At 49.3% G+C, this 15751-nt stretch overlaps 1 protein-coding gene across 6 annotated transcripts in view; it reads left to right on the top strand.

Annotated features, from left to right (window-relative positions):
• USP32 (ubiquitin specific peptidase 32) overlaps positions 1-11908 on the top strand; it is a 170020-nt gene extending 158112 nt beyond the window's left edge. For all 6 annotated transcript variants that reach the window (XM_084822773.1, XM_084822768.1, XM_084822769.1 and 3 more), the window contains exons 31-34: positions 931-1225; positions 3151-3584; positions 4350-4442; positions 6563-11908. In XM_084822773.1, coding sequence (XP_084678899.1) covers positions 931-1225; positions 3151-3584; positions 4350-4442; positions 6563-6736 — 996 coding nt within the window. In that variant the 3' untranslated portion in view covers positions 6737-11908. The remainder of the gene's footprint in view (positions 1-930; positions 1226-3150; positions 3585-4349; positions 4443-6562) is intronic.
• The last annotated feature ends 3843 nt before the right edge of the window (positions 11909-15751 follow it).

The following is a 15751-nucleotide window of genomic DNA, read 5'->3' on the forward strand; positions in this document are numbered from 1 at the left end:
CCTATGAAAGCTGCCTTATACGGCGTCGGATAGTCCATCTAGTCAGGCGTCCCCAATTTGGTGCCTTCCGGATGTGTTGGATTGCAGCTCCCATCATCCCCAGCCAGGGGCAGGCTGACCTAGTCCAGTGTTGTCTGTTCTGCCCAACAGCCGCCCTCCAGAGTGTCTCCAGCAAGGACAGGGCTTCCCGGTCATCTGGTCCCTGGTCCTTTTAGCCGGCAATGCCTGGGGTTGAACCCGGGACCTTCTGTGTGCAAAGCAGGAGCCCGGATCACTCACTGTCGCGGCTCCTCAATACAGCGTGGGCAAGTGGCTGTACGTCACTGCCTGCCTTCTACCGAGTAAAGTGACTGCCCCCCCCCCCAAATGTCCACTCTGACTGGCAGCATCTCCCGACGATCATCAGGCAGGGATCCCTTTCCCAGCGCCTGCTTCCCTGAGACGGTTACGTGGAGATGCCAGGGATTGAACCTGGGTCCTCCTGCATGCTCTTCCCCTGAGACGAGGCCCCTCCGCCTGGTGCTACCACCTGTGATGAGATACGGAGGAAGCAGGCTGGAGCGCCTTGTCTGTATCGCCCTAGGCTCTTAACTCTCAAGGGAAAAACTCCCTCACCCCCTGGTTCTGGGCCGTTTTGTGCAGGCTCTCCACCCCTTTCCACACATCGCCAGTGTCCCCTTGCTGCCCTGCATCTAAGGTTTTCCGAGCGTGGAGGAGAGGTCATGGGAGTCGGGATGAGGTGGGAGAGCCTGGGTCTCCGTCAAAACACCAGTTCAGTGGTGGTGGGCCAAGTCAAGTTCTCGCCGCCTCGGCTCCCTGGCTGGTAAAAACAGGATGCACGGTGCGCGGAGCGAACGGCGTCGGAAGCGGCTAGCGTGCGTCCTGGGCAAAGGAGTCACCAGAGCCCCCCTCCTGCCTGTTTCACCCCAGATCATCCACTTGAAGCGCTTCCAGTTTGTCAACGGCCGCTGGATAAAATCCCAGAAAATCGTCAAGTTTCCCCGAGAGGGCTTCGACCCGAGTGCCTTCCTGATGCCCAGAGATCCGAGCTGTTGGCCGCAAAAGCCACTGACTCCCCAGGGGGACGACCTTTCCGAGCCACAGGTTCCGCTGGAGGAGTTCAGGAGGACGGAGGCCCAGAACGCCGCTGCAGCTGGGGAGGGCGATGGGCCAGCCAGAAGTCCCTCCTCCCTCAACACTTCTAGCATCTTAAATAATGTCAAAGGTAGGGGGGAGAGGCGGAGGGACCTGTGTGTTGCGTTGTCTGGAATTAAATGAGCGGCTGGTTGAATCACACTGGAAACCCCCATAGGTTTGTCCAATGCGCCTCTGCCGGGGGCAGGTAATTCTGCCGCACCTCTGCACCCCACTGTGTTTGAAAGCTTCGGCAGTCTCAGAGGAGGCTGCCCGTTGTACTTCTGTGTGAGTCACTGCTCTGGGCTTGCCTCCCTCCAATCCTCCTCTCGCGGAGGCAGGTAATTCTGCCACCTCTCTCTGCATCAGGTCCTGTTGGATCATTTCCATTGCTCCTGAAGCAAGCATGTGGCAGAACTGCTTGTGCTCGGAAGAGACTGCAGGCCAGGTTGCTCCTGACCTCTAGTACACGCTTTGAAAAAAACTACGTTTTGGAAGGCTGTTCTACGTAGAAAGCACCCCGTAGGACTTCACAAGGGGTGGTCATATATGGACTATAGGTGGGGAACTTGTGGCCCATCAGGTGTGTTGGCCTACAACTCCCATCAGCCTTCGCCAGCATAGCCAATGGTGGGGGATGCTGAATGTTGTAGGCGAAAACTTCTGGAGGACCACAAGTTGCCTACTCCTGATACGTGCCTTTTATTTCATGTACACCAAGGGAGGAGTCCTGTTTCCTAAACAGAAATGTAAAAGCTGCTGGAATGGTGGCACTCCAGATTAGGGATGGCGGAGAAATCCGCCACGGACTCCAGTGAGGCTGGATTCTTTAGAATCCGGCCCCCCGGAGTCCATTGCAGAACGGACTACCTCCCCCGCCACCCTGCAGAATCCCTCCAGGATGGACTGTCCTACTAAAGATTTACGTAGCCTGTCACGGCAAAAGGCAGGGGACGCAAATGGCGTCTGCGACGCCAGACGTCACTTGTGTCCGAAGACTGGCTGTGGCCAGAAGTCAGGCAGCGGCCGGCCCTGGCCAGCAGTTCCGGGATCCAGCCAGGGAGGATTCCGGGGGGGAAGACAGATCTCCTCCCCCCCAACATGGACGCTCCCACCCGGAACAAGGTAAGGGATTCGTACATCCCTACTCCAGATGTTTTGGCCTACCCACAGTGTGGGGTAGTAGCAAAGTTCCCACTTGGACTCTCGCCTTTGCCACGATCTCACTAGCCAGGTGTGTCATCCATCCGTTTGCACTATGGGAATGCTATCACTGTTCTACCTAAGAGGGTTGTTGTGAAGGTTACGAGATCGCATGTGAAGCATTTTGAATACTCAAAGCAGTATATAAATACGAAGTGTTGTTGGTGGAAGTATTGGTGTCATCTGAGATCTGGAGACAACTCCTTGGTCTATGTACCTTCCTCCTTTGAGGAGTGGGTAACAGGAACACAGAGAAGCGTCGTCATCGTCCCCCCCAAGGGGGACTGAGTCATAGTTAACTTGGAGCTGGCCAAGGTCCTGAAAGACCCTTCCTGGTCTAGCCTTGCCTTGCTATTCAGCACACCAAACCTGACTTGACCTGATGCCATGGGACTTGACCTGATCTGATTGGATGTGACCAGACTTGCCCTAACGGGGGTCTTGCATTGACCCCCCCTTTCTTGTACGTGCTCTGGGTGCCTTGAACCAATTTGGACAGGGCAGTCTGCGTGTGTTTCCTCTTGGGTTATCTTTCAACTGCCACCATTATCTTTCACTTGCATTGTTAACTTTGTTTATTTATTTATTTATTACATTTCTATGTAATAGAAGCTCTGGGCGGTTCACAAAAATCATCCTCTTTTTTGTACGTTTTCCGTGGGACCCGTGAATATGAATTTGTGTTTTGTAGAATGGTGACCAGGAAAGCCTGATAGAATGAATCAGGAACTGTGGTCTGGTTTGGGTTCTTTTTAACGTAGGTGGCTTTGACTTGCTTGTCAGACCATTGATGCTCTTCCTCTGTCTTCTCAGCATCCCCTTCTCCCGGGAGGAAGTGTGCATCTGGCTGTTCGTCGGGTAGAAACGTTAGTCCAACCGGCAGCCCAAGGACTTTGGGAAGAAGCAAGGGGAGGCTTCGTCTCCCCCAGCTGTGTAAAAACAAACTGTCCAGCAGCAAAGAGAACTTGGATGTGAGCCGAGAGAACGGTAGCGACCTGGATCTGAAACTCACTCCCGACCAACGGGAGGGCTTTGGCCGAGGGCCTGCTTTGGCGGGTAGCCAGGGGGAACTGTTTGCCGCCCAGGAGGGCGAGGGGACTTTAGCCAACGGATATCTGTGCAAGCAGAACTCTCACAGCAATGGCAGCATTGATGGTCAGCTGGAAATGCGCAGCGAGGAGGAGACGGTAGATGACCAAAGAGGAGAAATCTGCATTAACCCCATCTACAACCTATATGCAATTTCGGTAGGTGTCATCTGCGTGGATCGTGCCCGGGTGGAGAAGGCATCTGTTTTGGAAAAGCCAGGCTTTCACAGAACGGTGGGAAGCAAAAACCTGGTCGTGCAGGCTCGTCAAGGGCAGAGAAGGGTTATGGAACGAGTGGGATCACGGCATTAAACAGGCACCTCACCATACAGCAGGAAAACAGGAGCAGGTAGATGCTAGGGTACTTGATTTCCAGACTCCATATAGGTTGTAGGATTTAGCTTAGGGTGGCATTTTGAGTTGTCCCTCCAGCCAAAGCAGTAAACCTCAAGCATGAGGTGTCAAATTCTGAAGGAAACATAGGAAGCTGCCATATATTATTGGCCCATCTCGCTCAGTACTGTCGACACTGACTGGCAGTGGCTCTCCAGGGTTCCAGGCAGGAGTTTTTCCGGCCCTACCTGGAGGTGCTGGGGACTCTTGGGAGGAATAGGGCAGATAAAACAACATAGTAACATCTATTATCGCAGCTACAGGTTAATTCCACCTTATTAGGGCAGAAATTAAAGCAAGTGTATTACCGCCTTCCCCACCCTGGTGCCCTCGAGATGTGTTGGGCTACAACTCCCAGCATCCCTCAGCCAGCCTGGGATGCTGGGGGTTGTGGTCCAACACATCTCAAGGGCACCAGGGTGGGGAAGGGTGATGAATCAGATGGCACGAGTCAAGGGGAGTCAGGCACCATTTACTGCCTAGTGGTAAGTTTGTTCCTTGGGCTGACAACAAACTGCCTTTCTCTTCCAGTGCCATTCAGGAATTATGGGAGGAGGCCATTACGTCACATATGCCAAAAACCCAAACGACAAGTGGTACTGTTACAACGACAGCAGCTGCAAGGTAATCTGCTTTGCTCTTCCCCAAGAGAGGACAGGTCCCTCGCCATGCATGTCATCTGTAAGAGGCAGTTTTTCCCTGACCTGAGCGTGACTCATGTGTGGAGCGAGCCCATCTGTTTGTAACACCTGCCATTCAAAGAAACAGGATGTTGCGGGTGCTGAAGGGGGCACAGCGGTGCCTTGCGTGGGGGCCAGTACCCAGGCAACGTTCCGGTGAGCTGGTCTTAAGGCCGTTTGCCTGGCAGAGTCTCAGAGACTTCGGGGTGTGTGAGATTTCCGCAGTTACCTGGCCTGTGCTGCTTGCACAGTTCCCTTTCAAAAGCTCAGGAGGGGCACAGAAAGCGGAGGCCTTGTGCGTAGACCTGGAGGGCAGCTTGAGGCATTTGGGTGTTTAAGAACACCAGAAGAGCCCTGCTGGATCAGACCAAGGGTCTGTCTAGTCCAGCATTCTGTTCACACAGTCGCCAAACAGTTGCCCACAGGAAACCCACAAGCAGGACAGGAGCGCAACAGCTCCCTCCTGTCCATGTTCCCCAGCAACTGGTCTGCACAGGCGTCCCGCCTCTGATACTGGAGGTAGCAGATAGCCATCAGGACTGGTAGCCTCATCCTCCATGAATTTGTCTAATCCCCCTTTAAAGCCACCCAAATTGGTGGCCATCTCGACGTCTTGCGGCAGCAAATTCCACAGTTCCTTGGAAATGAAAAAGCTCCTTTGATCCGTCCTGAATCTCCCACCCACCAGCTTCATGGGATGACCCCCCTTGGGTTCTAGTATTATGAGAGAGGGGAAGAAAGGTCTCCCTCTCCACTTCCTCCACGCCAGACATAGCTTGTGGTAGGAAATCCAGGTGGTGCTAAACGTACAACAACAAACAACTGATCATGTGTTGCCTTTTACGGAGACAGCCCCCCGGCAGCCTCCCCGGGCGGGCCCAACCCTGTCTAGGCCTGTAAGCATCCTTTAGAGTGTTTCGCATCGGGAAGCTACCTTATACTGAGTCACACCGTTGGCCCATCTAGCGCGGGAAACTCCAGCGTGACACCCGCGGACACCAATGCCCCCATGAATGCCTCACTTGGCCCCTGCTAGACTCCCTGCCCCTCCTGATTTTTATTTCATTTCCTAAGTTGTTTTTTTAACTGGAACAGCGGCAGGCTGCAAAGCAAAGTGCTGCCCCCCAGAGGCATCTTTTTGAGGGTTCCCAACTAGGTTTTTTTGATTTGGAGCTCCGCCCCCACCTCTGCCTTGCACTTAGGTTTTTGGGCAAGTGACTTTTCTTCTCAGTTCGCCTTCCAGGAGATGAGCGTTTTGTGACCAGCCGTGCCCCCCATGGCAGCCGTTTTGTGAGAGCGCCTATGAGACGCCATCCAAATTCCTAATGTGTGTCAGGGTTGAATCGGAACCCAGAGAGCCCCAAAGTAGTTCTGATTCTGAGGAAGAGTTAGAAACCACGGGAGAAGAACCTGCACACGTCTCAGAGGAGCAGCCAGGGGGAGAGCCCCTCCCGGTAGACATTCCTGAGAGTGATAGTGACCCTGGCAGGGAGAGGGCAGAGCAACAGCAGTTTCTGGACTCTAGGCGCCAGCGCACCCTCAAGTGCGAGATGGTGGGCGCTGAGAGGTGGTGCTCAGCCCGCTTTGCGTGTCGGCAACAGCGGTGCCCCGATGCCCCATGGGAAAGGGGTGGACTCTCTCCTTCTAGTTCATAAGTACAGCGGCTTCCCGCTTTCCCCTCCAAACGGAGATCAACTGATTCCTAAGGTTAGAACCCCCAAGTAGGCAGCTCAGAACCCCCAAGTAGGCAGCTCTCTTAAGTCTCACTCATAGGATCAAGCAATTAGCATCTGTAAGCGTCATTAGGTTGAATGGGAATAAAGCCTTGGAAAAGAGCCCTATTGTCTGTGTGTTGATTCTGGCTACCTGAGGATTTCAGAAGGCGGCAGGGGTGACCTCCTGACAGTGTGCCCCTCAACCCAACATTTTGGGGATCCCTGATCTATTTCAGTCTATACTGACTGGCAGCAGCTCTCCTGTTAAAAACGTCGTGTTTTTTGTTGGAACAAATGAGCACCCCTTCTTTCTCCTCCCCCCCCCTCCTCCTCCTCCTCCTCCCCCCAGGAATTGCATCCTGATGAAATTGACACAGACTCTGCCTACATCCTTTTCTATGAGCAGCAAGGGGTGGACTATGCACAATTCCTGCCAAAGATAGAGGGGAAGAACATGGCGGACACGAGCAGCATGGATGAAGATTTCGAGTTGGATTACAAGAAATACTGTGTCCTACAGTGAGCAAGGCTCAACAGACCCACGCTGGGGGCGTTGTCTTGAGACGTGCTTCTTGTTTGCCACCCCCACCCCCCAAAGGTGGCTTTTAGACGAGTGAAAGAGCGAAATGTAGTTTTTATTTTTTTATTTTCCTCTTGTGATCTGAAAGCACAACTAGAAGAGAAAAAGAAACCCTAATTAAATAGCAGTTCACATTATGAGATAGCATTGTTTTTTTTCAGATCCCTTGGTACATGCCTGGAAAAATGACAACATTGGTTGGATTTCTTTATTTTGCCTTTTTGGCCTTTAAACTGGTTTGGTGTAAGCAAACTAGGACCAAACAAGTGTAAATTTTAAATAATCCAAATAACAGCTGTCCCGAAGTAGTGTACAAGTTGTTGTTTGCTTTATAAATTTACTCTTGGGCAAATGAGGGGAGAAAAATAACCTTTTGGAAGCTCTCTTCAGATTTAAGATGATTAACTTGTAGTGTTGTCTGCAGACGACATGAAATTGCTACCTCCTTTTTCTGATGTTTTTTTTTCCATTTTTGTGGCGAGGTAAGGAAAGCGTAGAGTAGTTCACCTGCACAAAAAACAAAACAAAGAAAGCATACATCGTGGTTAGGGAATTTTCCCCTTTTCAGTCTTTTAGCCCCGTGTCTTGGCTTGTGCGTATGTGTGCGTATGCGTCTGTGGCAGACAGTTTCTGTCGTCTTGAGAACAGAGTTGCTTTCTGGACTTCAGGATCTTACAGCATCATTTCAACCTCTTGGCCATGCAGTGTGCTTTCAGGACGACTTCAAGGGAGTTTTCTGCCCCGACGATGAGATGACTCCAGGCTGTGTGGCAGGGCTAGGGACAAATGGGTGGGGGTGGAGGGCTCTGTGGGCAGGGTTTCCCCCCATTGCCGAAAGCAGTGTGCACTAAGTTAGCCTTCCCCAACCTGTTGCCCTCCAGAAGTTTTGGGCTACAAGTTTTGCCATCGTCCACATCTGGAGGACACCAGGCCAGGGAAGTCTGCACTAAGCTTGTCTTGGCCTCAGAATAGGAGCTGCATCCTGGCTCCTGAAAATCTTGTTACATACATGTAGGCACATCACCACCAGCCCCCAATCCTCAAATCTACGTAACAAAGAAGCTGGATCCTGGCTCTCAGGCCTGGTGGTAGACATAACCCTGGTGATCTTGTAACTACATTCGTGACGCTAGGAGGGGAGGAGTGGATATTCATGCAATGTGAGTTCCCTCCTCCTGCCCTGCCCAACTAATCACCTCCAAATCTTGGGAGAGATAGAACCCTGGTTTAGGGCCGGTGCCAGTGTAACGTTTTAACCCCCATTTAAAGTTGATGGGAAACGTCTTCTGGGAGCACGAGGGAGTGGAAGTTTGCACAGCCTGTGCCTGATCTCTGCCGCAGTTAAGAGATCACCAGCATTATGTCTGCACAGGACCTTAGAAGGAGGAAGCTACCCCTGCATTTGAAGTCTCCTCCCTTTCGTGACCGGTGTGGGGTTGGCGATTTTTAAAATGGCACTTTAATAAAAATAAAAGCAAAGCATGGTTTATTTTATTATTGTAGGTGCTTTGGGAATGAAGAGGGTGTCCTTTCCATCTCTATTTCAGTTTAAAAGGCAAGACATCACGGTCTGGCCAACTGCGATTTAAACACAAGCATTGTTTGATCTGCCAGTGCATCTGGTCTCGCTTCCCCTCTCCCCACCCCCTAAAAGAAAACTGGGGTGCTTTTCTTGCTGTAATAACGTAGGCATTCATTTTCAACATTGTAAAACACAATCACCAACCTACATCAATGGACCCGTTGCTGTTCAGATAAATTTGTGGCCAGTTCCTGCCATACATCTGCCTTCTTGGAAGCTCATTTGGAGCAGAATATGCAGAACAGGTTGCGTCAGAATTCCCACTTCTCAGGAAGATCTGTGAGATGAATATTTAAAGTCATGCCACCTCCTCCCCCAAAAACCTCAGTGCGTGCGGGCAACCAGTTCGGAAGGAACATTTTCAGGGATCTGTTCCCAGGCCTGTGTGAGCATGGGAGAACAGCTCCCTAGTTGACCTGACCCAGATTCCCTTGCTCTTCCAAAACCCCACTTCTAAAGTGGATTATTGAATAAGTGTTCACGCTTGTGGCAAGTTCTTACTGTACTAGTAAACCTGAACTGTACCACTTCAGAAGGCAAGTGGGGAGGGGGTTCAGACGATCAAATGGCTTCTTCATACAAAATCCCTTTGCACCTGGTCAACTTGCATATCCGGGAGAAAGCTAAGCAAGTACCCTTCACCTTGAGAAGCTAGCTTTCTGTGGAGGATTTGTTGTTGTTGTTGTTGTATAGAGGAACACTCAATCATCTGAGCCCCCACCTGCAGTCCAGGTGGTACAGTCCAGAGATGAGAATCTCGTGGTGTCCTCCATGAGTGCTAGGCCAAAATCACATTATTTATGTTCAATAACAATTTTAGTTGATGAAAGCCCAACATGCAAGGCAATTTACTTCAAACAAACAAACCCCACAATTCCTTCAGTATTAGGTATTTAGCATTTCATATTTTTCATCTTGGTTATGAGGAATGCAATAAAAGTTAAATTTAAAGAAAACTATTATCTCCCCAAAGATATTCTATTCGAAATGCTCTTTGAGGAGAGGAAGGTTGACCAAGAACTTTTAAGTAATTTTTTTTTTTTTTACAATAAACGGAATTGTGCAAGCAGTGCACAGAACAGGACGTGTAAACATGTTATATCGAAAGGGGCCTCACCCCTCTCACAGAGACTATACAGCAGAAATGGACTGAATGTCACAGAAGGGCCCATAGCGTCCATAAATGTCCTTAGACTGCATGGTGAAATAGCACCTGGCGGAACCTGGGAAGGGAGATAAAGAGCAAGCTGTGGGGAGTGGGAAAGCCCTGATTTTGTTCGTCATCATCCAATCAGATGACACGCTGCTTTTTGGTCCCTCTGCGCATATGAACCCGTGGAAGCTGTCTATTGGGGCACACCTCAGGTCCACTTTTGTGATGTTCCACTGGAGCATTGCAGTGCCTTTGGGGTTTTGGAGCTGAGCAGCGGAGAGTCGCGCTTCTGAGACAGGAGAGTGTTTCCGAATCCATTCACATGCTCCGGTTTCAAGCGGACCTTCAGTGATGGAGGGCAGTGGGGAAACTCTTTAGGATCCTTCTCGGGTGATATTCGTCTTAAAGATGCCTATAACCAGCTTCATGCTCCTGCCGCTTCAACGTACTTTTCTCAGCACAAAACTCATTTGATAACTAGTGTACACTGGGGAGGACTTGATATCAGGCCTTCCAGGCCCGAGAGTCTTCTCTCTGCAACCTTTCTCTCCTTTGCCAGCTTCATTAGCATTGCTTTCTTCATCAGTTAAATCAATCAGTTATAGATTCTTAGAGTTGCACGGAGTGTCAGGTGAAGTGTTTCAGTTTATAGAAGATACTTTCTGCTTTGCATCTGGCTGTACTGAAGAATTAACCGTTTTCTTGTGCAACCGGACGTTACCATCTCCCTGTCCCAATACTGGAATTGTTTGGTTGACAAGTGTTTGTTCTGTTGTTTCCATTACTATATCGAAGGCCAGGATTGCATTTGTGGGAGAGATAACAGAAAACTGTTCTTTTGAATGGTCGAGGTGGCTGTTTAGTTCTGAATTCAAGTGCGCTTCTGCTGGCTTAAGAATGGTGATTTGGATTCTTTTTCATCCAAACTGTAAAGCACCAGCTTTCAAAAACTGTTTGACAACAGAGTTTGTACTGCAAGTGTTGTAGGGATGATCTTTGGATATTTCTCGGTGGTCATTATAAATGCTGATTTCGGAATCGACAACTAAATTTGCTACTGGTTCCCTTGGCGTTCGAGGAGACAACTGTGTTTGCTTTGATTTAGGACTGCAGTCAAGTTCTGATACAAGCAGTTGGTTTCAACCATTTTTAGATTAACGTGATTCTCCTTACTGGAGGAACCATCTGCTGTCTTTTCTGCTCCTTGGGCACCCTTCACTTGGTTCAGCATTTCCACTTGCTTTCCACTGCTCGGAGTCATTGTTTCTCTGGCACACAAGGGCTTTTTGAACTCCACGTTTGGATTCATTTTTGCACCCGGGCACCGTGGAACGTTCGCAAAGGCAGTTGGGAGACATAGGCCGGCGGGGAGGGGGGCAGACAGGGAGAAGGTTGGCGATGGCAGCGTGTACACCTATGATTTATTTCAGTCATTTTCAGTGTGTCCTTCCAAAGCCAAGTCATTTAGCTGATCTGGAGAGGTTTTGCTCAGAGTTTACATAAAAGTTTTGTTTGAAGTTAGTTTCTTTTTAAACCCATGAAGCTTTTCAGATGATTCAATGCAATGCTGTTAGCCCGTGTTCTCCCACGCATGTGCTAAGGAGAAACCTCACTGTCGTTCAACCAACTTTACAGACATGGGGTTATGGAGGATTGCACTGTCTTGTAACCCCATATATTTTGAGTCTGAGCTTAGATAGGTTTGCCAAAATGCTCGTCGCCAAGACTGCAATCTTCAGACGTACTTCAAACGCTGCGAAGTCATGCGGTGGAAGACCAGTCATGTCATTTGTAATACAAGCTTTGCCAAAAGTGGGCGAGCTATTGAGTATCTGGCACAAATCTCATGACTTTAAATGTGGCTTTGGTGGGAAATACCCCCTGGCTGAGGTGGGGGTGGTGATTCCCACAGTGCATTGCTCCCAAATCTATTTCCCTACAGCATGAGGTTGGAGAAAACCAAACCTTTTTTTTAAAAAAAAAGGGTGGGATTTCTGGATTTATGATTATTTACCTCTGTATCCCTTCTCAAACTCTTCCTTCCACATCTTCATATTTCCTTTTTTTCCCCAAAAAAAGTTTTTGTTTTGTTTAAGCAGGTAGCATGATCTACTAATGTTCTTTTAATCTGCCATGCTTTTGTTACATTGGTTGTAATTATTATTTTTTTAAAGAAAAATTAAATTAATTCCTAAATTTAACGGGAAATTTTATTAAGTTAACTCTTTAACCACATTCACTTTGTAAATTACTGTATAAAACTTATTGACGATGCACTGAATTTAGAAAGACCCTGTAAATAAGTACTGTGTAAATAATAATTAAAAAGTATTAATGTATTGAGATATGAACTGTATAAAAAAAAGTCCAAGTAACTGTATATGGTGTGAACCTGTTTATCTGTAACTGTATTATCCAGTCACATTAAATACTGTGGATGCAACTGCAACGCGGTGCCTCCAATTCCTCACTAGCAAGCACTTTTTAAAGAAGCTTCTCCTTCCCCAACTCAGCACCCTTGAGTGGTGTTGGACTATAACTCCCATTGCCCACAGCCATGCTGGCTGGGGGATAATGGAAGTTATAGTCAAGCAAATCTGGAGGGCACCAAGTTGGAGAAGGCTGCTTTTAAAATTGGAGCGGGCTGATTTTATTGATCAGTTTTGATAGGGAGCTGGCTTTAAAAGGAGGTTGGACAAATTCCTGGAGGAGAAGGCTATCAGTGGCTACTCGACTTGATAGCTCTGTGCTACCTCCAGGACCAGAAGCAGTGAGCCTCTGTACACCAGTTGATGGGGAACGTGGGCGGGAGGGTGCTGGTGCACTCGTGTCCTGCTTGTGGGTTCCTGGTCGACAGCTGGATGGTGCGCCCGTTTAGCACTGGGTGACCGCAGGGTCACCGAGCAGATGATGTGCGTGTGAGAATGAGGCACTGCAGATCCAATGCCGTAGGCAGAACGTTCCTATCGCTCACGTCGCCTTAAAACACAGCATCGCGTCCAGGTGCGCGTCCCAAGTGTTGAGAGTTCCAAGTCAGTTACAAGGGGAGCGGCCACAAAACGTTGCAGTGCAAGGTGCTTCTGTTGAGGTTGCCAGCCAGCCAGCCAGCCATACCCTCCTCGAAGGTACTCCATTCCTCCCCTGCCCCCAGTTTTCCATTTCCAGTTCTGTGGCCGGTGAGCATGCTTTGGACTCCTTGGGGGCCCTTTCCCTCACCCCAACCCACCCCAAATATTTTTTCCCTTCAGTTTGGAGGGTAGCTATAAATTTACAGTGAGATTGTGGGAAAGGGTGGACTGCGGGACTGTATTTTAGCTGTGAATCTGATCAGTCACCGCACTGTTCCAAGGGAAAAAGAAGCGTGATGGTGCAGCCAGCTGGTGGCAGCATTCGCTTCTGAAGTTGCTACTGCGTGGTGCAACCGATCCCCGTCTCCACCCAGGGCCATGAAAAATGAGATCCGCAAGATTGGGTGGTATCCCACCCACCTTATTTTTCTCGGCTCCAAACTGCTCCTTCCTGAAAGTTTTCCTTTAAAAGATAATAAATGGCCCTGCAGTTGTATTACATAAGTTTGCGATAATGGCTACTTCACAGAGCATTCAGGGTGTGTGTGGGGAGGGAAGACGTAACCTTATTCTGTCACTGGCGGGTTCCCCCTCCCGTCAGGAAAACACCTCTGCCAGCTGAGGCCTCACAGGGGGGAAGGGGGGGTCTTCAATCCAAGGACACCTCCATCCTGCCCCCAGGACACCCCGTTTCGAGGCATATTGCCAGTGGAGCTTTCTGCAGTGAGGGGTGGCTACTAAGAAGAAGAGGGCCTTTTCTGCCGTGGCACCCCAGTTGTGGAATGAGCTTCCCAGAGAGGCTCGCCTGGCTTCTACATTATGTTATTTTCAGCGCCAGGTGAAGACCTTTTTATTTTCCCAGCCATTTCTGTCTTTCAGTTTTTGTTTTAAATCTGGTACTGTGTTTTAAATCTTTCCCTATTTGGTTACTATTTTTATTTTTATGCTGTAGTTTTAAACTTTTGCATTTTTATATTGTATTTCATTGTCTTGTATTTTACGGTTTTAACCGAACTGCCCAGAGAGCTTCGGCTATTGGGTGGTATAGAAATCAAATAAAATATACGTATCTTGGGGCCTCGCCACCAGAAAGTCCAAACACCCAACAGGCAATGGCTCTAGGAACACAGGAAGCCGCCCTAAACAGAAGCAGACCTTTGGCTCGTCTAGGTTGGTATTCTCTACACCAGGGGTGGGCAGAAGCTAGATCTCCAGATGTTCTGTACATCAACTCCCAGCATTCCTGACCGATGGCCATGCTGGTAGGGGCTCCTGGGAGTTGAAGCCTTAAACATCTGGAGATCTACCTTCTGCCCACCTCTGGTCTACACCAGGGAGAAGGAACAGGTGTTCTTGGACTGCAACACCCATCGTCCTTCACCATTGATGGTTGTTTTCTGAAGGTTTGTAAACCGCCTTGGTTCATTCCAGAAAGAAATGCAATAAATAATTGGCTATGCTGGCTGGGGCTAATAGGATTTCCAGCCTACAACGTCTGGACAGGGAACTATCCCATGGTTTATGCTGACTGGCAGCGGGTCAATAAGCTCCCAACCTTATCTGGAGATGCCAGGATTTGAACCTGCTACATTCTACATGTGCTCTACCAGTGAGCTGTGACCCCTTCACCATAATTCTTTTTAGGATTGCACAGTTAACGCACCATCCTATGCATGTTTGGACAGAAAAAAGTCCTACAATCCTATGCATGTTTAGGCAGAAAGAAGTCCTACAATCCTATGCATGTTTAGGCAGAAAGAAGTCCTACAACTCCCAGCATTCCCCAGCCGGGGAATGCTGTGAGTTGAAGGACTCTTTTTTGTATAAGCATGCATAGGATTCACACCCTAAGTCCCTCATTTGATTTAAAGGGAGGCCGGGCTCTGTTTTCCACCTGCACCCAATTTCAGCCGACGGGGTGTGTGTGTGTGTGTGTGTGTGTGTGTGTGTGTGTGTGACTTCTGCTTTCCCTCATGACAAAGAACTATATCATGAGTATCATTTAAATTTTTATGATGATGGATAAAGCTGCTGGACAGGGACCTTTTCTGTTTTCTGTCAGAGCTGGCATGGAATAATGAATTTATATCCTGAACGTTGCCCCTTGTAAAATGGTATCCATCTTGGACAGGTCTGTCTGAGGACTTCGAGCTTTGCGAATTCACTTTCAAAATGAGCTGATCCGCATTTTTCGGACTATTGGGCAACTGGGACGTCACGACTTACGACAGCCCAAACTGGGGACCTCCAGACGTGTTGGACTACAAGTCCCATAATGCCCAGCCAATGGCCACGCTGGCTGGGAGTTACGGGAATTGTAGTCCCAGCACGTTTGGAGGGCCCCAGCTTGGACAAGGCTGATCTATGAGATCTCTTCTAACGTTGTGACACGCTTTGGGCAGTTCAAACACATCGATACGCCTTTTCAGAGCGTTTTGGGAGGACGTGTTTGCCTTCCTCAGCCTCTTACCAGATGTGCTGGACTACGCATCCAGTCATCCCCAGCTAGTGGGGGTGAGGGAATTGCTGCTCCTTTTTTGTCAGTAGGGCTGTCTCTACTTCACCTATATTATTATAGGGGCCCCCCAACCTTTTTGGGTCAGTGGGCACATTTGGAATGTCAAGTGCGGTGGGCACTCACAAAATGGCTGCCATGGTGTGGGAGGCTTCCTCAATCACAAAATGGCCACCATAGCGGGCACGGCTGCTCGCAAAACCCCCGTTTCCCAGAAGGCTCCACGTCTGCGGGCTCCACGTCGGAGACCCCAAGTACAGAACCTTGTAAATCAGTTATCAACGCCTCTGTGGAGCTTGAACTCAGTAGGCTGGGTTCAACAGCGACAGTGCTCAGTTTGGGCTGCGGCCTACCCAGGGCCCATGGCGTGAGAGACTCCATTTTAAAAATGGTGACCGCACAGGAAGTGGGCGTCTCTTTCTCAGCTGCAGAGGAGTTAAAGGTGTAAAGGAGTATGGCGTCCTTATATGTATGTATGTGTATATACACACACACCTGTCGAAAAGTGATAAAAGATGCTCGTGCCTTTAATTCACAAGTCAAGCCAAGAGTCAGTGTGGTGAAAAGTTTATAGTGTCAAGAGAGGAGTCCTGGATTCAAATCCCCCCACTCAGCCATGAAGCTCGCTGGGTGACCTACC

The sequence above is a fragment of the Heloderma suspectum genome, chromosome 16 (genome assembly GCF_057233095.1).
Source record: "Heloderma suspectum isolate Gila_16-S chromosome 16, 16-S_ref, whole genome shotgun sequence".
In the NCBI taxonomy this organism is placed as follows: Eukaryota; Metazoa; Chordata; class Lepidosauria; order Squamata; family Helodermatidae; genus Heloderma; species Heloderma suspectum.